This window comes from Eucalyptus grandis, chromosome 5 (genome assembly GCF_016545825.1).
Source record: "Eucalyptus grandis isolate ANBG69807.140 chromosome 5, ASM1654582v1, whole genome shotgun sequence".
NCBI lineage: Eukaryota > Viridiplantae > Streptophyta > Magnoliopsida > Myrtales > Myrtaceae > Eucalyptus > Eucalyptus grandis.
In genome coordinates, this window is record NC_052616.1 from 7884929 (window position 1) to 7909634 (window position 24706).

A 24706-nucleotide genomic window follows, 5' to 3' on the forward strand; every position below is an offset into this window, starting at 1 on the left:
TGGATCCATGATCTCTCTATTTTAAGGCGACAGAGTGTTGCTAATGGACATATGTTAAGAGCAAATCCGTTGTCTATCAGCACTCGAGCGACGTGAGATGCGTTGCACTTGATTGATATGTAAAGGCCCTTGGTGTGTCCTCTACCCTCCTCGGGAATCTCTTCATCAGAAAATGCCATTTGATCCTTTAGAAGGATGGTACCGACAAATTCCTCGAGTTTGTCATGCTCAATAGTTTCAGGGGACATGTACTTCACTTAATACTTTCATGAGGGATTTCTGGTGCTTGACAGATGTCTGAAGCAATTCCAGTAGAGAGATCTGTGCCGGTGATTTTCGTAACTGTTCCACCACATTATATTCGCTGGCCTTAACTACGGCCAAAAACTCCTTGGCTTCTTTGTCAGTGACGGGCTTAGTAGACTGAGTATTTGCTTGAGCATAGGTTCGCCCAGATCTTGTGACCAAACCAACATCAAGGTCATAAGACCATGGTACCGCATTGTTGTATTTGTATTTGTAAGGTTGGGGAATCTCAATGACTATAGCTGTTTCTGCTGTTGATGCTTGAACAATGGCTCCTTTCCTTTCAAAGACGCTATTGGGTAAGGTGGAATCATTCTTCTCCTTTTCCGCATTTAGCGCCGCAAATTCTTCCTCCCAATTGATGAGGACTTGGGATATGGTAGAAACTATGTTGGCGTGGCCGGCGTACACAATTATTCCGGCCTCTATCATTCTTAATACCCTTTCCTCCATTATTGCGAAAGGTGGTTTTTCATTGCCCGGATAATACCCGGTTTCTACTAGCCCTCGATAGATGTCGACCATATGTGCATTGACATTTCTAATTTGGCTGGCTTCAGAACTGAACATCATGTTTACTTTGTCAGCATGATTAGGGAGCGGATTGCTTTGGACATTCGGCTTTGCGGTTTGGAATGAGAAGGCCTTAGTATCCAGCAGGTTCTGGTTCGATGCTTAAGGACGAAACACTCATCAGTTGAATGGCCTACTTCTCCCATGTGATAGTCACATTTTTTGGACGGGTCATAGCTGGAGAAGCTTTCAACGTTAGGTCGTCTTGGTTCGGTTGAAAGGAGGCTCTTGTTTCAAGGATTGCCAAAACCTGGGAGGGAGATCCAGGAAGCGGAGTGAATTGTCTTCGGTTGTTGTAGCGCTGGGGTGGACGGCTATTAGTCTGTTGTTGGCCTGTGCTCGTCTGAACAGTTGGGAGGTGACCGGTGTTTGCAGTGTAGGTGGCATTGACATCGATCAAGGATTCTTTATCTTTTTTCATGTTGAGCCTTCTGTTGACAGGTGCAGGCTCAGTGAACCAGCCATCACTTAAACCTGTCTCAATCTGCTCTCCCACTGGAATGAGTTGATTGAATGATTCAACGATCGTAGTCACCATCCAATTGCGGTATTCAAAAGGGAGGGTTTTGATGAACATTTTTCTCAATTCAAAGTCAGTTGGCTCCGGACTGATCTGGGCGGCGAGATTCCTCCATCTAATAGCATATTCTTTGAAGGATTCTTGCTTTTTCTTTTCCGTGCGATCAAGATCCTCGCGAGAAGGGGTAATGTCCATTATGAATTTGTACTTTGTTTGAGGAATGCTTCACTTGCTTCACTCCATGTCTCGACGAGGTTTATGTTCTTTTTGATGTACCATCTCGGGCGGGACCTATCGTGCTTGACTGGAACAACTGGATCATTAAAGGTTCATTATTAACGTACTGGGTCATTCGAACCAAGTACATCTGCAAGTGAGCTCTTGGGCAGGTCGTGCCATCGTACTTCTCGAACTCAGGCATTTTGAATTTTTCCGGCATTTTGACCTTAGAGTATATGGAGAGGTCTGTTGGAGTAGGATCTTGAAGGCCCTGCAATTGCTATAGCCTCTCTTCAAGCTTCTCAAGGCGTTTGTCATGTTCAGTCTTAGACAAACTATTGGGCTTTGCTTTCTCGACTACGATTTGGTGCGTATCCTTCTCCAATTCGGGCATGTTATCATCGGTATCTCTTCCTTGATCACCTCGGGTAGATGATTGCGGTAACAATACTTCGATTGAGGCTGGGGCGGGAGCCATTTTCCCTTGGATGGAATTTATATGCTTTGAGAGTTGCTGAAGCACATTGAAGACTTGCTTCATTTCACTTTCCATAATCTCGACACGGCTTGGTACATTTTCTTCGGCCATTCTATCCTTTGGATTTGGCGAATATGACTATGATGTGATTACCTGCATAAAGAAAATGGAGAGAACGTAAGCCAGGAAACGTATGGAACACTGGCCCATGGCAAGGGTCACGTCATTTTTATTTATTAGCAGGAGATTTATACAATGCCAAAAGGGCTTTTTACACAAGTCAAAACGACCCTAGATATTAACATTAGGAATATTCACATCAAAAGTCCCGCTGCCCATTTTATATGCGATGGGAAGCTCCGGTCTTGTGAAGCCGCTTGCTTCTTCGTACTAACTTCGATACGTGTCTCTTGCTGGTCTCCGTGCTCTTTTCAAGAGATTCGATTCGCCCTTGCAGGTAAGTTTATCAACTACATCAGGGATTACTGGTTGCAACTCCTTGGGAATTATATGGTTGAGGATGTAGAATGTTGATGCATGATGAACTTTTTCTTGTTCCTTTAACCTTCTGGGCACGACGATCTTTTCAGTGTGACATCTACTCCATGCGTTCTGAATTATGCGGATCTCCTCCAAGTAGTTGTAGTCCGTACGGGTGAAAAAAATTCGGAACAATCCTGATTTGAGCGGTGGCGGGATTTCTTGAAGGACCCCAGTACCGACGAGCCACCCTATATGGATAATATGAGGTAGCTCCGGAGAGCCCAGCAACGGGATGGGGTTGTAATAATTAAGCGCAAAGCGCGCCTCTCCTGCAATGAACCATTTAGCTCGCCATAGGAATGTCTCAGGGACCGGGTTTTTTAGCAAGTTAATCCATCGAGAATACTCTTCATTGGGAGAATATTTTTCCAAGATTTGAAACTTTTGCAATGGGTGTTTAAACTCGTTGATTTCAAATATTTGCATGAGGTGCCCAAATCCTTTGATATGGGAAAAGAACCACATTTGTAAAATTTCTGGAGCGGCCCTCATGATTTTTTTTTTTTTGGTCCTTGAAACGATTAAGGGATAAAAACGTTTCGGCTAAAACCATATTCACATATCCTGCTCCAAAAATGACTTGATTTATCACCCATGTGATTGAAGGATCTATAGCATTCTTTTGATGGGGAAAGATAATAAAACCAAAGAATGCTAAGAGGAAGATCTTGGCTTTTTGGGTCATTGACTATTTTTTAAAGCATTCAGTTAAAGATGATAGCGGAAAAGCATTATTGTTGGCTTGAACAATTTCTCTTACCGAATGATTTTTTAGAAACCGTGATAGACTAACCACAGGGGTCAATGCCGATTGGCTTGACAAGCTTGCTTCCTGGGGCATTCCTATGGCGAGACTGTACTCTTCTAAAGTCGGAGTCGGTTCAAATTTGCCGAACATGAAGGTGGATGTTTCGGGCACCGAAATGTGGTAGTGCTTGCATGACCCCAGTGGATATTGATTTGGAGCAATGGGAGGAGATGACCGATTCTTGATTTGACGCACTCTTGGCCGAGTTGATCTAACTTTGCTTCCACCATCTCGAGAAGCTCTCCCTTTGGGGTAGGAATGAACTGGATATCAAATCTTCCCATCGCATATAAGGAAGGGAAATACACAATCGACCCTATTTTGCCATGAGCCGAAAAGACTAAGTAAAAGTAAAGAAATCACTTTGCTTTTAAATAAAATGGCAAGCACAACGACATACAGATGGGATGTGCGGCTCGATTTCTAACTCAGAAGGATTGGTGAGATTAAAAGGATATCCGCCCGTCGCAGTCTCGCGTTAGCAACATATCCTCTTAACCTCGGCTAAGAAATTCGGGGAAAAGAAAGGCGACCTCTACATCGCAGTCTCGCGTTCGAGGTCGTATCTTTCTTAACACCATCCTAGAAATCCTATGGCGGCCCAGTCCGGCGGCCGGGTTGTGTGTGCCATGTGTAGTGTTTAAAACAAGAAAGCATGCATAACAATTTATAATCACAAGATAATCTATTTTAAACAAAATTAAAATAAATTTCTAAGCTTTTGACCTGCATAAAAAAAAAAGCCTAAGTTAGTAAAGATATTAAACAAGACATATAGGCCTAAGTCCTCAAGTCCCCGATTGAGTCGCCAAGTCAAGTCGCGACCTCTTTTTTTTTTTTTTTTCGCGCCCGCACGGGTACGAGCGCCTAAGGAGGCTAATGGCTCGGCTGAATTTAATTATGCCCGGACTCTCCCAAGTCCACCAATTCATGACTTTAATAGTCTGAGTTTTTAACCTGTAAATCAATTTTTAAATTGGAGTCGCCACTAATCGATTTGGGGTGGGTCGATTAGAAACCCAAGCGAAGTATCGGGAGAAATACTCGCTCCTACGCAACCAGAGAAATTAGGATTGGGGACTTGATTACACTAGTTAATCACTAATGCCCTTTCGGTACCTAATCTTGTTTAAACCCTGAGGTTTTTGGATGTTCGAGGGATTTTCCATGCATTTTTGGGAGGAAAAACATTTTTTGAGTATTTTTCTCATTTTTTGGACATAAAAGGGATTTTTTGGTATTTTTTGGAAAAGTACAAGTCTTTTTGGCTTTTTCTGAATTTTTTTGGCTTTTTCATGAATTTTTGGCTTTTTTTTGGATTTTTGGCATTTTTTGGAAAATATGAAATATTTTTGATTTTTTTGATTTTTCGGAAAATAAAATATTTTTTTAATATTTTTTAATATTTTTGGAAAATAAATTATTTTTTGATTTTTCTCGATTTTTTAGAAAATAAAACATTTTTCGACATTTTTTAAATATTTTTCGATTTTTTGGAAATTAAAACATTTTTTAATATTTTTTGAAAATAAAATATTTATTATTTTATATTAAAATAACAAAATAAAACCGACCCGGGTCGGATCCGCGGGTTGGGTCCGACCCGGGTCGGCGACCCAAACGCGGACGGGCCCGATTAGGATTTTTCATCTTTTCCTTTTTTTTTTTTTTTTTTTTAAAACGACGCCGTGGCCGGGCGTTTGGGGACGCCCGGCCCGGCCCGACGACCGGATCCATTGACCCGCTCCGCGACCCGGCTCCCGCGAACCCTACCCGACCCGGCTCCGATTCGTGACTCCGACCTTCCACCGCCCAAAACCGCGGAAACCCTACCCGACTCGCCAACCCGGCTCCGACTCCACAACCCGGAAAATCGCAAACCCTAGGGTTCGCGAATCCACGGCACCGAGGGGGAAACCGAGGCATTGCGGCGGCGACGGCGACAGCAAAGACAACGACGACGGCAGAATATGACTAATGCGATGAACGGCGAAGGCGACGGCGAAGGCGACAACGGAATATGGCGACCCGGCGAAGGCGACGGCGACGGCCCTTTTACCTTTCCTCAAACAGGGGACGATGAACGGTGATGGCGGGGATCGATTGACGACGGCCTCACGGGGGGGTGGGGCACGACAAAGAAACCTTCGAAGCAACGGTGTTGGGACTTGGCCAGGGCGAACGGCGGCGGTACAACGTCTGACGGCAACAGCAGCAAGAAAACTCCAAATCTGAGGCGCCGCAGATCTCGGCCGGACCTTCCTCGGCCTTGATTTCTCCTCACTCGAGCCGATTCGAGCCTCCACCGGCCGGATCGACCTTCTCGAGGTCGCTCGCCGCCTACCTTCTCCGAAGTCTCTTGGTGGAAGGTGGGCCGAGCTCGCGACTCGAGCTCTCTCCTGCGCTCGCCCTTCAACCCTTCCCGATGTCTCTCAATGAAGGATTTCCGAGCTCGCCACGCCCTCCGACGATGCTTGCGGCCACCTATTTATAGGCGAAGGAACTCCGGTCGACGGAGGGGCTCGGTCGCCGGCCTCCGATTTGCCCACCGGTTCCGCTCGGGCTGAACCGGTGTCCCATCGAGCTTTCAGTGGCTCGCTCAACATTAATGGTGCTGCGATCTTATCCCCTTCGGCCGACGTCGCCCTACACTCCTCGGCCGTAGGCCGTCCTTCGCGCGCCGCCACCACGCGCGTGAGATGCAAGCGACGAGGAAGAAGAAGACAGGAGGAAGAAGAAGAAAGAAAAGGGGCCGGGCCAAGGGTGAAGGAAAATGGGCCATATGGGCCACGCGGAGGGGGAAGAGAAAGGGAAAAGAAAAAGGGCTGGGCTTTTGCTTCTTCTTTTTTTTTGTTTATTAATTATCTTATTTATCCGAAATAAAATAAAAACTTAATAAAATAAAATTAACCTAAATAAAATTGAGGTGTCAACACCAGCCTCGAACAGTCAAGATCAGCAATCCACCAAGTGGATTTCCAGTAGGTTTGTGGGTTGTTTTAGGCCGTTTTCGGGCCCCAAACCCAGGACTTGCTTTGGGAAGAATCGATCCTCGTGTCATCCCCGTCAGATTGATACATTTTGCGCGCAATTCTGGTGAGTAATTTCACTAATCATTGCTTAGTAGACTAATGATGCTTATGGGTTAATTAGATTTAATTAAGTGAAATTAGGTGGTTAGATTAGCATAGATTAGTGATTATTAGTTAATTGCATTGCATATTAGTTAGGTGGTTAGTGTAATTAGCTCGAGAATAGTCTATAGTATTTATTGAATGCATCTCGGGATTTTTCCTGATCTGATTTAGCTTCAAATTAGGCATTATGGGCATAAATTGGATTTATCGTATTTATTTATTAATTTTCGAAATTAATTTAATTAATTATTTATTTTTTGGAAATAAGGCAGAGATAGCTGACAACCGGAATTTTATACCGATTATCATGGTGCAGCCTGTTTATTTAATTGAGCTTTATTTTTGTGCTGAATTGAATTATTTGTGAAACTGAGAATTATTCTTTAACTGAATAATCTTTGGTTTTTAATTGAAAAATAACTGGGCATCGGTTGATAATGCCAAAAATATTTGACTGGATTATAGAAAATGTGAGAGTTATGGAAAGGAAAATATTATATTTTGGCTAAGGCCAACCGTGTGCCCACGTACAATATTTTATCGAGTATTTTTAATATGAAAAAATTAGGCTAAGACATTACTTTAATTAAGGAATTTAAGTGCGAAGTGCAATGTCCCTGCCGGGAGTGAATAATTGTGTGATGGCTTATAGTCAGGGCATGTCGACTATGGGGAATTAAGGTGATGTGTGTTGGGTTGAGGAAACTCGACGGGTCGTGAGCATGTAAAGGACTAAGTACTACACGAGTATGAGACTTTGTGTGAGTCACCTCTAGCACCTTATACCATTGCTTATTGTAGTCAAGAGCTAAGTATTACATGGCGACCTAAGTCGCATGGGAATTACCTCTAGGGCCTTGCAGTATTGTCATGCATAGTGAAGGGCTAAGTGCTACACGATAGCGAGATCTCGTGTGAGTTATCTCTAGTGCCTTATACTATTGCTTTTTGTAGTGAAGGACTAAGTACTACACGATAGCAAGACTTTGTGTGAGTTATCTCTAGTGCCTTATACTATTGTTATTTGTGGTCAAGGACTAAGTACCGCACAATGACAAGACTTTGTGTTGGGTTACCTCTAGAGCCTTGAGTCTATTTTTGAGTGGGAATGTTGAATTGGAACGTTGAGAATAATTATCGAGTATAGATGGAATCACCGGTATGATTTGATTTGTTTGTCGTGAATTGATTGATTGAATTGAAATGACCGAGGAATGGTCCGATTGACATGAAATCGACTAGGTCGATTGATCGAGATATCGATTTGTGATGTGATTGCTTGGGTGCCTATTGAACTGTGCTCATTTGTAGGTGGAAAATGAGGCCAAGGTAAGTCCTCTAACTTGTGTGTGCATAGGCAGCCCGGTTAGCGTATTGATTTCCTAATCGAGTCTTAGTGGGGTAGAACTTGCTAAGATGTAGTCTCATCCCGGTTATAGGACAATATTTCAGGCCAGTAGATGAACCTGAGAAGGAGGAACCAGAAGAGGACGATGAGCCAGAAAAAAAAAGATGAAGAGTTTGAGGGAAACGAGCTTAGGGAAGAAGAGTTAGAAGAGGATTAGGATGATCCGAGTACAATCCGGATGAGGATTGAGATTCTATCATCTTTTGTGAACCTTGTGTTGTGTATAAAAGTGTGGTTGTGAATTTTAGTATAAAAAATATGGCTTGCTTTTTTTATTCCATTGTTTTATTATTTGGGGATTTATAATTGCTTCCGCATGTGTTTAATAAACGAAAGGGTTGTCGATACATAGTCTTGGGATATCGCATCTTAAAATTGACCAAGTAGAAGGATGTGTGTGTGCTCGAGGATCGGAGCGTGACAGACAGTTCCCGACCTAGAACCGGGAACTGCTCGTTAAGGACCGGTTCCGAAAAATTGGAACCGGGATCCACCCGTTTGTTGCATGAATCCACCCGGGAACCGGACTGCCGGTCCGGTCCAATTCCCGGGTGAATCCATGAAACTGGCTATCATCACGGATTCAACCCCAACATCATCACGCAAGTACGCAACCACGCAAAAAACAACACTAATTCTCAACCCGCGCAATCACGACAAACATAAACTCATGTTGCTCCGTCGAGACTCCCAAGAACACTGCTCAAATTCGACTTCAATCTCAATCAAAACAAAATAAGGAATTGCAATTGAAAGAAATGTAACATTTAGAATGCTACAACGTTCTCCTGATATGCACAATCCATTCATCTAAACCCGAACAATCGCAATCCTCTAGTCAGCGACCAAGCAGCAAGCATCTAGAGCTAAATTAGAATGTAGCTAGTCGAAAAGATACAATACTACGTTCACCACCAATCCAAGTAGACCGCGATCGCCATGCCAATTGAAACTCAGCCTATTCTTTGGACAATCCTAGGCACAAGAGAAGCTTAAAGCTAGCATTTTCCTAAAAATAGACTCAGTCCGGTCCGAATGGGCAGGTGGACGGATCCGCCCATGGAACCGAGAACCGGACCAGTACCGACCGGTTCCCATAAATTGGAACTGATAACCGGACTGGTTCCCCCAAGAACCACCGGTTCCGAGCGGTCCGGGTGGATCCTAGTTCTTTTGCACACCCCTAACAACAATAACAACAGCTGCAACAATCAACGAAGCACTCTAGGGAGTCGCTTAGAAATGCTGAAGATCATTCGCTCACTGATATATCCCTAGGATAGCTTGACCAGCTAAAAACACAATTATTTTGTGCAGTCATTATTAACGTTCTCCCAAATAGAATAGTCTAATGAAATGAGAACTAATTTTCCGAAATATCTAATTCCTTCTTTTAGGTTAAGAATGAATATTTTTGCCTATCCAAGATCGGTGTCTTTTCCTTCCAATGAGTTTTGATCCAATGTATTTTGTGGTGACTTAGAGGGAGAAACCGTTCAATACCATCTAAACCGCTATAAATAAAAAATAAAACAAGAATGATCAAGCGAAGATTCTCTGGAACCCTGAAAACCTTATGTTGAGAATCTAAAATAACGAATTGTCAGTTTCTCTCTTTTTAATGAATTTAGTTCACGGTATGATGGATAGTGATATCAACCAACCATTACAAGAGTTGGTTTGAGTGTGTCACATAAATGCACCATGCATGTTTGATTATCTAAGTGCTCAATTATGAGTATGAGTAGATATCTAGCATATATAGCTTACAAATTGTAAATTATGAACACTAATCTATCTAGATAAAAAGATTTCTTTATACATCATCTAACTAGATAATTAGCTCAAAGGTTTTCTCTAACAAATTTAGTTCATGAATCAATTAAATAAAAAGAGAATAAATGCCGACATTTGAACCGGTAGAGTGATTGGCCAAGGTAATGAGAAGTTAAATCCGACATATGTCATAGGATTCATCTAAGATGATGTCTTGCTTTGTTTAGTATCTTGTGAATCATGCTCTTACTGCAATTCATTAGACGATCGGAGGAAGTTGCAAAATTGTAACTTGCAAGAGCTGCTACAAGAATCTTTGCTAAGTATCGTACGAATCATATTAACGGTTTCATGATGTAGCCATCAGTATTAAGACACACATGATAAACGTACTTCCAAAAACATAACATTTTGCCTTAACATGATAATTATACATATAACACTAAAAGGAGCATCAATGCTTGCACTCGGAGCGAGGCACTTGTCTACAGCCAAAAGCATCTATAGGAGACCTTCGGCTCAACTATATGTTGGGAGTGGCATCTTGGAGGGGAATTTGGGATGCTTTGCCTTCAAGTTCAAAACGGCCATTGCCACTTCAATCGAAGGCGAGATCTGGCAATGGGATGAGAACACCAGAGCCCCGCCATCATCAAGGCCTTAGCTTGTTTGTTGTCGAAATTTCTGCTGGCCTCGAGTCCATGGCATCAAGCAACTTCCTGCACCCATCTTGCTTCCAAACCAACTTTGCAAGGCCTTCTCGGGCTTTGTCAGCTCGTTCTCGGTCAATGACTCTTCTCCCAGATCCTATTTCCAAAAGGACAATTCCAAAACTGTAAACATCAGATTCCTTACTTGCCCTACCCATTTGATAGCATTCCGGAGCCAAGTAACCTGGTGTTCCTACCAATGCAGTTGTTTCAGGCACTCTGGCATGGTCGACTAGCCTAGCCAATTTAAAATCTCCAAATTTGACCTTGAATCTTTCATCAAGCGTGGTGTTGCTAGATTTAATATCCCTGTGGATCACACATTGATTACATTATTCGTGCATGTAGTGGAGCATCGAGGATAATCCCAAGCAATGCCGTGCCTCCTTTCCCATGTCAACAAGTTTCTGCTTTTAAACAAATGATCCCCCAAGCTATCTTCTCTCGTGAATTCGTAAACCAGACAAATTTATTTACGTTGTGACAATAGCCTATAAGTCGCACCAAGTTTCCGTGCCTAAGTTGGCTTATCGACATCACCTCCGAAGTATACTCTTTTATCCCTTCGTATGAATAAGGGTTTACTATCTTCACAGCGACCCTTGTGCGAGAGTCTCCTACGTGCCCTTTGTCTGTGATGCTGAAACCTCCTTTTCACGGAATCCTGCCATCTGCAAAAGAATCGGTCGCAATCATCAACTCCCAATAGGAGAACTTCTTGGGTCTACTCGACCTTTCCAACACTTTGGTTAATTTCGTGCAATGGTTGCCTTCTTCTCCACCTTTCTCGGTCTTGGTTATGCTCTCTTCAGTTGCCTTAGGAGTGTTAATTCCCTCTGGCATATCGCTGCTTGGGTACGGATGGGCTACTTATGACCTCAACGTACCTAGGCAACATGTGAAGCTATGACGATCGCCCCCAATCCAACAACTTTGCCCATGACTATGAGCAGCCACTTCAACCAAGAGTCGGTAATCTTTTCTGTCTGGAGCCGTAAACTACTGAGGTGAGTTCAGAAGTGCTCAATATTTCAGATGATTTGGACTTGGGATCAGCCTTTTCCTGCTGAAAAGTTTCAGAATGTGCAGGGACACCCCCTTTATGGACAAAATCAGCAAACTCAAAGGATGCCTGCTCAACTTGGTTACACTGGTATTGGATCGAAGGTTCACTCCTTCCAGGTGTTTTGCTGGTCTGACTGGTAGACATTCTCAAATCCCCCTCCAATAGGCAGATACTGCAGCAATTACTCAGAGGCAAAACTGTAATGAAAGAATTAACCATCACCTTATTTAACTCGTAGTAAATGCAAATAAATCCACACCCACTGTTATGCCTCCGGAAGTAGTAGTCCTGATTTTGATGGGATTCTCACGCTATTATTCTCAGGCTACATAGGGATTAATAAAATTTCTAGGACTTGATAAACCTAAGTACACTCAGTAATTGCAGTGGATAGCATACCTAATATCTTGCTTTCTGATCAAGGTAATACACCGATGAATTTAAACTCAGCATGTTAGAACCATAAGAAGCTAAAGGTACAAAGAGGTATCTTTGGAGTGATTTTCACCATAACACGTAAATTATCAGTCAAAGCCTTCCCGTTGTGGCGTTACATGTGCCAACAGTCCCTCCAGTCGAAGAGAACCAGAGCAAGCAGCTTAACGATGGACTCCTGCTGGAATTTTTAGGAAGAAAAGAGTCACTCTCTTACGATAATAAATGAACGGGCAGTCACGAATAAGATGCTGGCTGCCCCCGAAGCCATCATAAGAAACTAACCATATGTCAAAAAGAAGTTTGGAACACATACAACTTTCGAGCTATAAGTTCATTAGTTCCAACTAGTTGACCCAATCGATCTCTGATTTTGCTCAGCATAGCGAGGCCATACTATGCCATCCCTGATTAGTCCATCGTCCACAATCTACACCGAAGCTCTATTTTCTCATCAAAGAAGCAACTGAGTCGCAGGCACTTCTACCGTATATGGCGTCAACCGTACAACATCACCACGTGCCCTTGTTAAGAACAAGAACCTCGTAACACAACCGTAAAATTGTTGTGCGACAGTTACACAGCTAGTCGTAAATAAGTCTATGCACCTCAGAAATCCCACTGAGTCACCCACCTCTTCGAATTCTCCATTGCCAGAGTGGTCAAAGAAGCACAATTCATTTAAAAAAAAAAAAAGAGCTATTGCCGGCGAACGCATTGAGTCTCAAATCGAGGACAGAACGTGCGAACCGAATGCAAAGTCACGGCTTGAGGAAACCACTTTCCTCTTCTTACCCGCTAATTTTCCAGGCAAAAAAGAAAAAAAGAAAGAGAAATTTGAAAGCAAATGCATCATCATACAAAAAACCCAGAAGGGAAAAAGAATGAAATACACAGGAAACGGTGACCAAAGCAAGCAATGCAGAAGAATCGGAGAATTCATAGAACCTGGACAAGCTCGATCCGTCACGAGCCGCAAACAGCGCCTTTGCAGCTCGCCGCGTCATTTCCCTTCTTCCCAGAGAAAATTCAGGAAGCTGGGGGGACTGTTGCTGTAAAATCAGGGTTTAAGGAGCGTGGGTTTATGTATAGAGCTTGGATTCCGCTCTGCGACAGCGCGAACTCGAAAGATGCTGCGGCGTGCCCGGGGGCGATGGAAATTGCTGGAAAGATTCGTGTGTTGGCGCGACTACCGTATGGATTTGGCCCCGCGCGGAGAGGAGATTCGATCCGATGCGCCTGACCCCAAGCTTCATCGAGCATCTAGTACGACGAACGATTGGAAAAATCCGAAATTTTGCTCCATGGAGTGGGGTGGGAGCTTCCTCGGTCATACGACATATATAAGCCAAATTGGAGTGGCACTAACAAAGGAAAAATTGTTTTCAATTCAAATTCAATGTAGCCGCTCATTAGTAAAAGGCATATATAAAGGGTGCTTTGAGTTATACGCATCGAAAAATCATTGTAATATTCTAAATTCAATTTATTATTGAGTCAAGTTATGAGAAGGTATTTTGTTACCAATTTGTTAGTCTTGCACTTATGGTTGCCGAGCTGTCTGTGACAAGATCCAGACATGAAGTTGGTTTGGAATTGAGGAAGTTGATCTATATAAATACCATTTGACAATTTAGAGATTGCCTATGATGTATTCGGACATGCAAAGGGGCTAACCATGAGTAAGCACACAGTTGAGGGCGAAGGCCCAAAAAAGTTTGATTAGAGCAACCCGACTAACTCATTGGCTGGTGCCAAGAAGACAGCGAACTCCTCCTCGTCCACGAGTCCACGTCGCAAGGCAGCTCGGATCATCAATTGCCCAAAGGCAGGACCGAATTGACATGGGAAATGAGGTACAACATCGCTCAGGGCTTGGTCTCGGCACTGCTCTACTTGGACATGGCGTTGGAACAATGCATGATAGGTTGGGCTGGCAAAATGAGTCATTGACCCATGTTTTAATTCATATTCATTTTGCTGGGTCAAATAGGGTCATTTAAAATCTAACATATGGGTTTACTAAAACAAAGCTCAACTTTTGATGGGTCTTTAATGGGTCTGCTCAAAGCCCAGTTTCAACCCATTTGCTTTTTACAATCTATTTCAGTCTCGTGCCGCTCATCCCCCTTCAATGCTCCGCGGCACGGCATTCTCCTCCTCCTTCGGCTCTGGAGTAATCGCCTTATCGAGCAAAGGTGACGAAAATGAAAGCACGAACAAGAGCTCAAATTCATTACGCTGTCGTCATGAACAGATCGAAAACAAGCTCGAAACGAAAGTAGGAAATCAGATGCGACCTGAGAATCTAAGAAAATGCATAGGCACCGATTAGGGCTAGCTCACGAGTTGCAAAAAAGCTTTACTTGGAAGAGCAAATAGGATTTCGCGGTGTGTTTGGCTCAACTTTTCTAAAAGGCTTTCAGCCTTTAAAGTCCATGCTTTATGAGTGTTTGGCAAGCCTTTCAAAGTGGCTTTTGGCTAAATGTTTGGCCTTGAGAAAGCCAAACACAAAGCAAGTAGAGGCTAGCCTTGGGTAGGATGCTATTTCTAGACTTTGTTCTTCTCATCTTACACTCATTAGCTTTTTTATATTCCCATCTTACCCTCACTATTTTTAGAATTAGTGGTTGGTCATCGGCACCAGTGATGCGTGACACCGATGGTGGCGCCTAGGCTTTCTGGCGACTCCAGACCTTGTCGCCTAGGGTCACCCAACCTCGATGAGGGCCGCGACCTTAGGCGATGATAGCCGGCAAAATTTTTAGGGATTACTATACCATAAAAAAGTTGTCGCATTACTATACCATCCATTATTTTTAGGGTTTGGAATTGAGTAGTCTAACTTACGTATTGCGTGCATTTGGGTCATTGGACATTTCATATGTGCAATTCATTTATCGTAGATATAAATTTTGTGTCATCCTTCCTTGACGGATGATTGCCAATTCCCATAAAAGTAACGTTACGGACTCCATTTTATTGGAAATATTAAAGGATAATGAAGTCGCAATCACTCGAATTCTTTGCCCGTTTTACAATTGAGCATCTCACCTCTTTTTTTTTTCTTCTTTTTTTTTTTTTTGTGCAATTATCTCAACTTTCTATATATGTGTCATCAGAGATGTCCCTTACAATTAAGGACGGAATGTCAATGTGGATATTAACAGTAACCCCGTTATATGGCCATTAATTATTAATATTGACGTCCAATGTAGCCTTATTAAAACGAGATAGCGTATTTCTTGCTAAATAAGCAAGTCAGGTCACCGATTTTGCTTAATGCGTGCCGAGTAAACGAGTTATGCCAGCAATACATGACATGTGAATTAATTTAACAAAAGCCTCACGTTGAGCCATATTTAAAAGATTGAGATACTTGCTCGAACAGAAAATAGTAAGTAGACAATCGACTTTAGAATGGAGCAAAAATCATTATTACCCAGCATTTGGTTTAATTCCGACCTTTGAAAGATTTTAATACAATAGCTCATTTTGGTAATTGCTTATTTTGCTGTCGTTCATCTCCTTCGTAAGAGTAAAATTCCAACTGCAATCTGAGACTCCTCTTGCAATGATCAAGTCTAAATAAATATTTTAAGTACCGATTAACTACAACATTACTACCAGTAGTGAATGAGAAATGCGAGAGTACAACAGCTTTTCGAGAATCATTCGAGAGTCACCTCTCTCTCGGCGATTTTCATACACATCATACTTAAATAGACACCAGTTCCGAACAAAATAAAACTAGACATCGTTGAGGCACTATATTTTACATTTTCTTACAGAGCGAGGCATTTGCTTAAACGCATCCAGACGAGACGAGATCTTGGGGTCGATTACCTAGGCTCCTGCGTGGAGAGTTTGGGAGGCTTTTTCTTGAAGTTCAAAACGTCCATTGCCTCTTCAATCGTCGGCCGAGACGCAGCAATGGGGTGAGTACACCACAGCCCCACAATCAACAAGGCCTCCGCCTGTTTCTTGTCAAAATCCTTGCAGAGCCCCGTGTCCACCACTTCGAGAAATTTCTTGCGCCAGCGCAAGCTAAATTGCCCGCGCCCGGCCAAGCTCGGGCTCCCATAATGCTCCCAAACCCACTGGACAAGGTTTAGGCCTCGTTCTCTTAGTTCCGAGTCCAAGACGCATTTCCAGCAAACTATTTCTAAAAGAACGACTCCAAAACTAAAGACATCAGATTCTTTACTTGCCTCACCCTTTTGGACGTACTCTGGAGCCATATAACCAATTGTTTCTACCGCTTCGGTTGCTTCTGGCCCTCTGGTGCGGTCAACTGGCCTAGCTGTGCTGAAATCTCCCAATTTGGCCTCGAAATTTTCATTAAGCATGATGTTGTTGGATTTGATATCCCTGTGGATCATGCATTGATTGCCTCCTTTCTGCAGGTAGTGCACCGCCGAGCCTAATCCTAGAGCGATGTTGTACCTCTTCTCCCACGGCAACAGGGGTCTATCTTTAAACAGATGATCCCCCAAGCTACCTTGACTCATAAATTCGTAAACCAGGGCGAACTTATCTTTCTTGTGACAACAGCCTATAAGTGCCACCAAGTTTCTGTGCCTAAGTTGGCTTAATGACTTCACCTCTGCTATATAGTCCTTTATCCCTCGGTCTGAACCAGATTTTAGTATCTTTACAGCGACCCGTGCGCCAGTGACTTCCATGTTCCCTTCGTACACAATCCCGAAACTTCCTTCTCCCCGAAATCTGGCAGGTGCTAAATCACTGGTCATGATCATCAACTCTTCCCAGGAGAACTCCTTGAGTATAGTGAAATTTTTTAACTCTTTGGTTAAATTCGCGCTAAGGTTGCCTTCTTCTCCACCTCTCTCTGTCTCTGGAGTGGAGACTTCTGACCTATAATTTAGCCAATCAACAATGATCGCCACCAATACAACGACACCGCCCATTACTATGAGCTGCCACTTCAACCAAGAGTCGGTAGCCTTTTCCACCTGGTGCTGTGAACCAGAGATTGGTTCCGATATCAGGACCAAGCGATGCCCTTTGACACAAGCACCCACCATCTTTAGCATAGATGCCCCTGAGCTGTATGGGCAGTAGTGATGAAAGGTTTTCGTTAATGGGATTCCCATCAGCAGCCCTACAGACCAAGCTCAAACATTCCGTGCGCTGGTCGTAAATTATACTACAAGATGACCGTCCTTCATGACTTTCTTGATCGCCGTTGGGACATCAGCCCCGACGTTCGGATGTATAAGAACAAATGGAACAACCACACCCGACGTATTACTGTGATGGTTAACGTTGACTGCAAGACAACTGCTGTCGGGAAGAGCTGGATGGCCCAGAGTATGGCAAGGGGAGTTCGCATCGATTTTTTGTGTATCTTCCTTCGGTTGAAGGTTGGTAAATCGGTCAAAGCAAAACGTGAAGCTATCGAGGGCATATATTGGACTGTCGTTCTTCCGTCCAAAGTAAAGCGCAACCTTAAGGACTGAAAAATCAGCAAGTGAGGGCTGAAGGATCACCGCTCGGTCGCTGATGCCGTCGAGTCTTCCATTCGGCTGGCTCGGGCTGAAGTAAAAAGGTCGCTCAGAAGCCCATCCCCGAAGGCCTAAGTGAAAGTTGGTTTCAAAAACATATATTTACACGATACATGGATCGGCAAAGTGTAGAGCGGAAGCTGAAAGGGGCTTGAGCAGAGAGATCGTCAAGACTAGCAGAACTAATGCGGATGTGGGACGTTGACGCTGATCTTTATGTCTTCCAGAGCTTCTCATGTCGGATGTTTTTAATTTCTGGCAGATCTGACAATCGCCTGCAAACTCAAAGCGCCGTGCGGAGCCACGCGGGCAGGTTAACGTCTTCATCGTTCTCAGCGCTCAGCTCCGACAAAGTGGTGAAAGAGATGATCGATGCGGTGCGCCAGAATCAGATAACGAATAGAAAACTGCACTCACCGCCGTTTCAGTCCTTTGTCGTCGAGATCAAGCTCGGCCGCCGAACTCGGGCCTCAGATTCTGGATCTAGGGTCGAGCAAGCCCAAGATTTGTGATCTAGAGCTCAGCTCGACCTTGAATCTGAGATGATTTGAGGTCGATCACGGTCAGCCTAGGCAATGAGCGAGGCGGAGGTGGAGGCGTGGTCCGTCGACACGGCATAGGGTTTCTAACCAAGTTGTAGGGAAGGGGAAAGAAGAAAGAAAGCAACTGGTAAAGAAGAATTTTATTTTTTATATTGTGTTTTGTCTCTCATAGAATATAACCGAATTTCTTCATGTGAAACAACAAAATAAGTTTAGGACAGACTTCATGTTATCTATGGTCGATCTCTTTATCGATGCTGTTGTTTATTATCTTTTTGATTAATGACAAAAAGGGAGAGAGTTGAGTTCTAGATACTCAAAAGATAATAAAAACTAAGGGACATAAAAAAAACAGTTGTCTGTAAAAGCAAAACTAATGCCCATGAAAAAAAAAATGCAAAGAAAAGCAAAAAATGCAAAGAAGAGCAAAATCAATGGCCATGCAAAAGACCATCAAGAAAAGCCTAATATTTTTAATTGTTCGAGCTACATTTCTCAGAGAATCCTACCAAGCTGGAGAAGAAGAAGGAGTTTAGAAAGCATACACAAAACACTGAGAGACTTTGCCCAACACACTACATCTTCCTTGCTTTTTATAGACATTAGGAGGCCGCACAAAAACAAGAACCAGAGAAGGAAAAAGAGTGGGCCGGGGCAGGTAAGGTCGGGGTTGGTGGCACCCGGGAAAGCGGGATTTTCGACTTGTGCTACTAGTTTAAAGTTTTGGTTTGACTAACGCTACCAAAGCGATAAATATTATCTTCACCTAAAGATTTGTGAAATTTTCTCATATTTCACTTTAGAAATTAAGATTTATGAAATATTTTATCTCTCTATTTAGGCTATGGTTCTTCATTCGCTATTACCCGTGGTCTGTCTGACACGGCGGTGATGGTGGAAGGGTGTTGGAGTGAAAAGGGGGAAGAAGAAAAAATCAAAGGAAAGAAGAAGAGAGGGGAAGAGAGAGGGGCGACGTGATGTGAGTTGCGGGAGGGTGGTCCCGTGGTCGGTGAATGGAGAGGGATTTTCAAACCAAGGGGGATCTTCAAGCTCAGGCGGGGTGGATGGTCCCGGATTTGGTGAATGGAGTGGGTTTTTTCACATGAAATTCCACTCCTAAGCACCATTTTCTCCGCCGGCGAGGTTTAATTAATGCGAAAGCGACTCAAAACGCGTAAAAAAGTCTTGACGTGCATTTCTTATCGATGACCACACATGTCGATTGTAAGATATTGCCAACAGGAGCTGAACACTTTGAGGATGTAATTGCCAAAAATTCATAGAGAAACTGGACGCATTAAAGAAAATATAAACATAATCTACATTTATTACATCACTAGGTCTCTATTTATTTCGTGGAGAATGAAATATCTAGAAAATATTTTCCTGAAAATTCTCACTTATATCGCTGGAAATAATTAGTAAAAAAATGCTTTCATTGCCCATAATAATTTGTATCTACACGTTTTTTTTTTTTTTTTTCCAGACAATACAAATAAGAAGAAATATAAAAGGAAAAATTGTTTTCAATTTTGCTCCGTGGGGTGGGGTGGGGTAGGGTGGGGTGGGGTGGGGTGGGAGCTTCCTCGGTCATACGACATATAAGCCAAATTGGAGTGACGCTTACAAAGGAAAAATTGTTTTCAATTCAAGTTCAATGTAGCCGCTCATTAGTAAAAGGCATATATATAAAGGGTACTTCGAGTTATACGCATCAAAAAATCGTTGTAATGTTCTAAATTCAATTTATTCTTGAGTCAAGTTATGAGAAGGTATTCTGTTACCAATTTGTTAGTCTTGCACTTATGGTTACCGAGCTGTCTGTGACAAGATCCAGACATGAAGTTAGTTTGGAATTGAGGAAGTTGATCTATAAAATACCATTTGACAACTTAGAGATTGCCCATGATGCATTTGGACATGCAAATGGGCTAACCATGAATAAGCACTCAGTTGAGGGCAAAGGCCCAAAAAAGTTTGATTAGAGCAACCCGACTAACTCATTGGCTGGTGCCAAGACGACAGCGAACTCCTCCTCGTCCACGAGTTCACGTCGCAAGGCAGCTCGGATCATCAATTGCCCAAAGGCAGGACCGAATTGACATGGGAAATGAGGTACAACATCGCTCGGGGCTTGGTCTCGGCCTTTGCTCTACTTGGACATGGCGTTGGAACAATGCAAGACAGGTCGGGCTGGCAAAATGAGTCATTGACCCATGTTTTAATTCATATTCATTTTGCTGGGTCAAATAGGGTCATTTAAAATTTAACATATGGGTTTACTAAAACAAAGCTCAACTTTTGATGGGTCTTTAATGGGTCTGCTCAAAGCCCAGCTTCAACCCATTTGCTTTTTACGATCTCTTTCAGTCTCGGGCCACTCATTCCCTTCAGTGCTCCCCGGCATCGGCATTCTCCTCCTCCTCCGGCTCTGGATTAGTCGCCTTATCGAACAGTGTGACAAAAATGAAAGCACGAACAAGAGCTCGAATTCATTACCCTGTCGTCATGAACAGATCGAAAACAAGCTCGAATTCAGGTGCCCAAACGAAAGTAGGAAATCGGATGCCACCCGAGAATCTAAGAAAATGCACAGGGACCGATTAGGGCTAGCTCGCGGAGTTGCAAAAAAACTTTCCTTGGAAGAACGAATCGGATTTCATGATGTATTTGTTTCAAATTTTCTAAGGAGCTTTTGAGGCAACTTTTCTAAGAAACTTTCGGCCTCCAACGCTCCTTAAGAAAATGCTTAGGTGTTTGGCAAGCCTTTCAAAGTAGCTTTCGGTTAATTGCTAGTATTGAGAAAGCGAAACGCAAATCAAGTAGAGACCAATTTTGGGTAGAATGCTATTTCTAGACATTTTTCTTCTCATCTTATACTCACTGGCTTTCTTATATTCCCATCTCACCCTCACTATTTTTAGGATTAGTGGCTGGTCGCCCGCACCAATGACACGCGACACTGATGATGGCGCTTCGGCTTGCTGGCAACCCCAGGCCTTGTTGTCTAGGGTCACCCAACCCCGGTGAGGGCCGTGACCTCATGTGATGACAGCCAACAAGTTTTTTAGGGATTACCATACCATCAAAAAATTGATGCATTACTATACCATCTATTATTTTTAGGGTTTGGAATTGAGTAGTCTAACTTACATATTGTGTGCATTCGGGTCATTCGACATTTCACATGTGCAATTCATTTATAGTAGATATAAGTTTTATGTCATCCTTCCTTGACAGATGATCGCCAATTCCTGTGGACTCCATTTTATTGAAACATTAAGGGATAATGAAGTCACAATCACTCGAATTCTTTACCTGTTTTACAATTGAGTATCTCCACTCCTTTTTTTTTCTGTGCAATTAAATATCTCAATTTTCTAAATATGTATCATTAGAGATGTCCCTTACAATTAAGGACGGAAAATGTCAACATGAATATTAGCACTAACGCCGTTAAATAGCCATTAATTTTCAATATTGACGTTCATTGTAGCCTTATAAAAACGAGAAACCATATTTTTTGCTAGGGTAAGCAAGTCAGGTCACTGATTTTGCTTAACGTGGGCTGAGTAAACGAGTTACATTTAACAGAAGCCTCGCATTGAGCCAAATTTAAAAGATCGAGATACTTGATTGAACAGAAAATAATAAGTAGACAGTCGACTTTCGAATGGAGCAAAAATTATTATTACTGGGCATTTGGTTTAGTTCTGACCTTTGAAAGATTCCCATGCAGCAGAGTTAAATGCTATTAATGAGAATAGTAATTCACTATTCTTAACAATTGGTCCGGGGAAATATGTTGGTCTAGCAAAAACAATTAGAGGGTTGAAATAGCTATTTCCTTCCTTCATCTTGTGTCAAATTCGCCTCAAATTCGGATTATACCGAGGAAAAGAAAAAAGAAAATGAGAAAAAAAAAAGAGGAAGAAAAAAACTGGTTTTTTCAATAGGATTACCAAACCTAAATTGCTTATTTTGCTGTAGCACTTCATCTCCTTCGTAACAGTAAAATTCCAATTCCAACCCGAGACTCCTCTTGAAATGATCAAGTCTAAATAAATATTTTTAAGTACCGCACAACACTACCAGTAGCGAATGAGAAAGGCGAGAGTAAACAGCTTTGCGAGAATCACCTCTCTCTCGGTGATTTTCATTCACATCACAGTTAGATAGACATCAGTTCCGAACAAAATAAAACTAGACATCATTGAGGCACTATATTTACAATTTCTAACGGAGCAAGGCATTACTCAAACGCATCTAGACGAGACGAGACCTTCGGGTCAATTAACGTTGAACCTTGGCATCTTCGAGGGGAGTTTTGGAGGCTCTGCCTTCAAGTTCAAAACGGCCATTGCCTCTTCAATCGACGGCCGACACGCAGCAATGGGGTGAGCACACCACAGCCCCACAATCAACAAGGCCTCCGCCTGTTTCTTGTCAAAATCCTTGCCGAGCCTCGGGTCCACCACTTCGAGAAACTTGTTGCGCCAGCGCCAGCTCAAAACCACGCGCCCAGCCAAGCTCAGGCTCCCATAACGCTTCCAAACCCACTGGACAAGGTTCAGGCGTTGCTTTCCCAGTTCCGAGTCGAAGACTATTCTCCCGCAAACTATTTCTAAAAGGACAACTCCAAAACTAAAGACATCAGATTCTTTACTTGACTCACCAGTCTGGCCGTACTCGGGAGCCACATAACCATTTGTTCCTATCGCTTCGGTTGCTTCTGGCCCTCTGGTGCGGTCAACTGGCCTAGCCGTGCCGAAATCTCCCAATTTGGCCTCGAAATTTTCATTAAGCATGATGTTGCTGGATTTGATATCCCTGTGGATCACGCATTGATTGCCTGCTTTCTGCAGGTAGTGCACCGCCGAGCCTAATCCTAGAACGATGTTGTACCTCTTTTCCCACGGCAACAAGGGTCCATCTTTAAACAGATGATCCCCCAAGCTACCTTCACTCATAAATTCGTAAACCAGGGCGAACTTATCTTTCTCGTGACAATAGCCTATAAGTGCCACCAAGTTTCTGTGCCTAAGTTGGCTTAATGACTTCACCTCTGCTATATAGTCCTTTATCCCTCGGTCTGAAACAGATTTTAGTATCTTTACAGCGACCGGTGCGTCAGCGTCTACCATGTACCCTTTGTACACAATCCCGAAAGCTCCTTCTCCCAGAGTCCTGTCAAGTGCAAAAGAATCGGTCATGATCATCAACTCTTTAAAGGAGAACTCCTTGAGTGTGAACATTTTTAACTCTTTGGTTAAATTCGTGCTAAGGTTGCCTTCTTCTCCACCTCTCTCTGTCTCTGGACTGGAGACTTCTGACCTATAATTTACCCAAGCAACAATGATCGCCACCAATACAACGACACCAGCCACGACTGTGAACGGCCACTTCAACCAAGAGTCGGTAGCCTTTTCCACCTGGAGCTGTGAACCGGAGCTTAATTCCCATATCTGGGTGAAGCGATACTCAAGTGCAGATTCAGGGGGAGCAATGACACAAACACCCACCATCTCTGGCATATATGCCCTTGAGCTGTTTGTGCAGTAGTGACGATGGATTTCATTACTGGAATTCCCATCAGCATCCCTCCAGCCCACGCTCAAACATTTCGTACGCGGGTCGTACGTTATACTAGAAGACGACCCGCCCAACATTTGTTTCTTGATCTTCCATTGGACATTGGCCCTGAAGTTCATATGTGTATTGGTAAATGGAACAACTATTCCCCACGTATTCTTGTGACGGTTATTGTTGACTGCAACACAATCGCTGTCGGGACGAGCTAGATGGCCAAAAGGACGGCCGAGCAAGGTCCTATCGGAAAATTGTACAAATAAGATCCCTCCACAGCCGGGCCCGGACTCAGAAGGTTTCATAATCACGTAGACAGTGTAGACCTCGCATTCCCCCTTGCAGTTACTGTTATTAAGAATTACCGGAATTGGAGTACTACTAAGTGAGGCGAATATGCCGAGAGGGTTTCCCTGTTGAGAGCCGAGCGGGTTTCCCTGTTGAGAGCCAAGCGGGTTTCCGAGAGGGTTTCCCTGTTGAGAGTCGCTGCTGGCCGTGTACTGGGTAACACAATCCGCCACATCCCCGGTGTCCTTGTCCCGAAAATGCACTTTGCTGGAATACGTAGCTCGGTCACTGATGCCGTTGAGTCTTCCATTCTCAGAAGCATTCTCCTGATGGGCTAAGTGCTTGTGGGTGTCAAAGCCATCCGGGAACATGAAACATGGATTGTCGAAGTGGAGAGCGGAAGCTGAAAAGGGCTTGAGCAGAGAGATCGTCAAAACTAGTAGAACTAATGCGGTTGTGGGTGGTTGAGGCTGATCTTTATGTCTTCCAAAGCTTCTCATGTCGGATGTTTTGAATTTCTGACAAGCGCCTGCAAACTCAAAGCGCCGCGCGGGCAGGTTAACGTCTTCATCGTTCTCAGAGCTCAGCTCAGAAAAAGTGGTGGAAGAGATGATCGATGCGGTGCGACAGAATCAAATAACGAATAGAAAACTGCACTCACGGCCGTTTCAGTCCTTTGTCGTCGAGATCGAGCTCGGTCGCCGAACTTGGGCCTCAAATTCTGGATCGATGATTCGAGGTTGATTAGGGTCGGCCTAGGCAACGAACGAGGCGGAGATGGAG

General features: G+C 43.4%; 2 protein-coding genes across 2 annotated transcripts; both read right to left on the minus strand.

Annotated features, from left to right (window-relative positions):
* Positions 1–15821: 15821 nt before the first annotated feature.
* LOC120293582 (L-type lectin-domain containing receptor kinase IX.2-like) lies at positions 15822–17027 on the minus strand. Its single transcript, XM_039313268.1, has one exon. It carries the CDS (start codon positions 17025–17027, stop codon positions 15822–15824), a length of 1206 nt encoding a protein of 401 aa, XP_039169202.1.
* A 5311-nt stretch (positions 17028–22338) lies between these two features.
* On the minus strand, positions 22339–24423 carry LOC120293583 (L-type lectin-domain containing receptor kinase IX.1-like). Its single transcript, XM_039313269.1, has one exon. It carries the CDS (start codon positions 24421–24423, stop codon positions 22339–22341), a length of 2085 nt encoding a protein of 694 aa, XP_039169203.1.
* Positions 24424–24706: the final 283 nt, after the last annotated feature.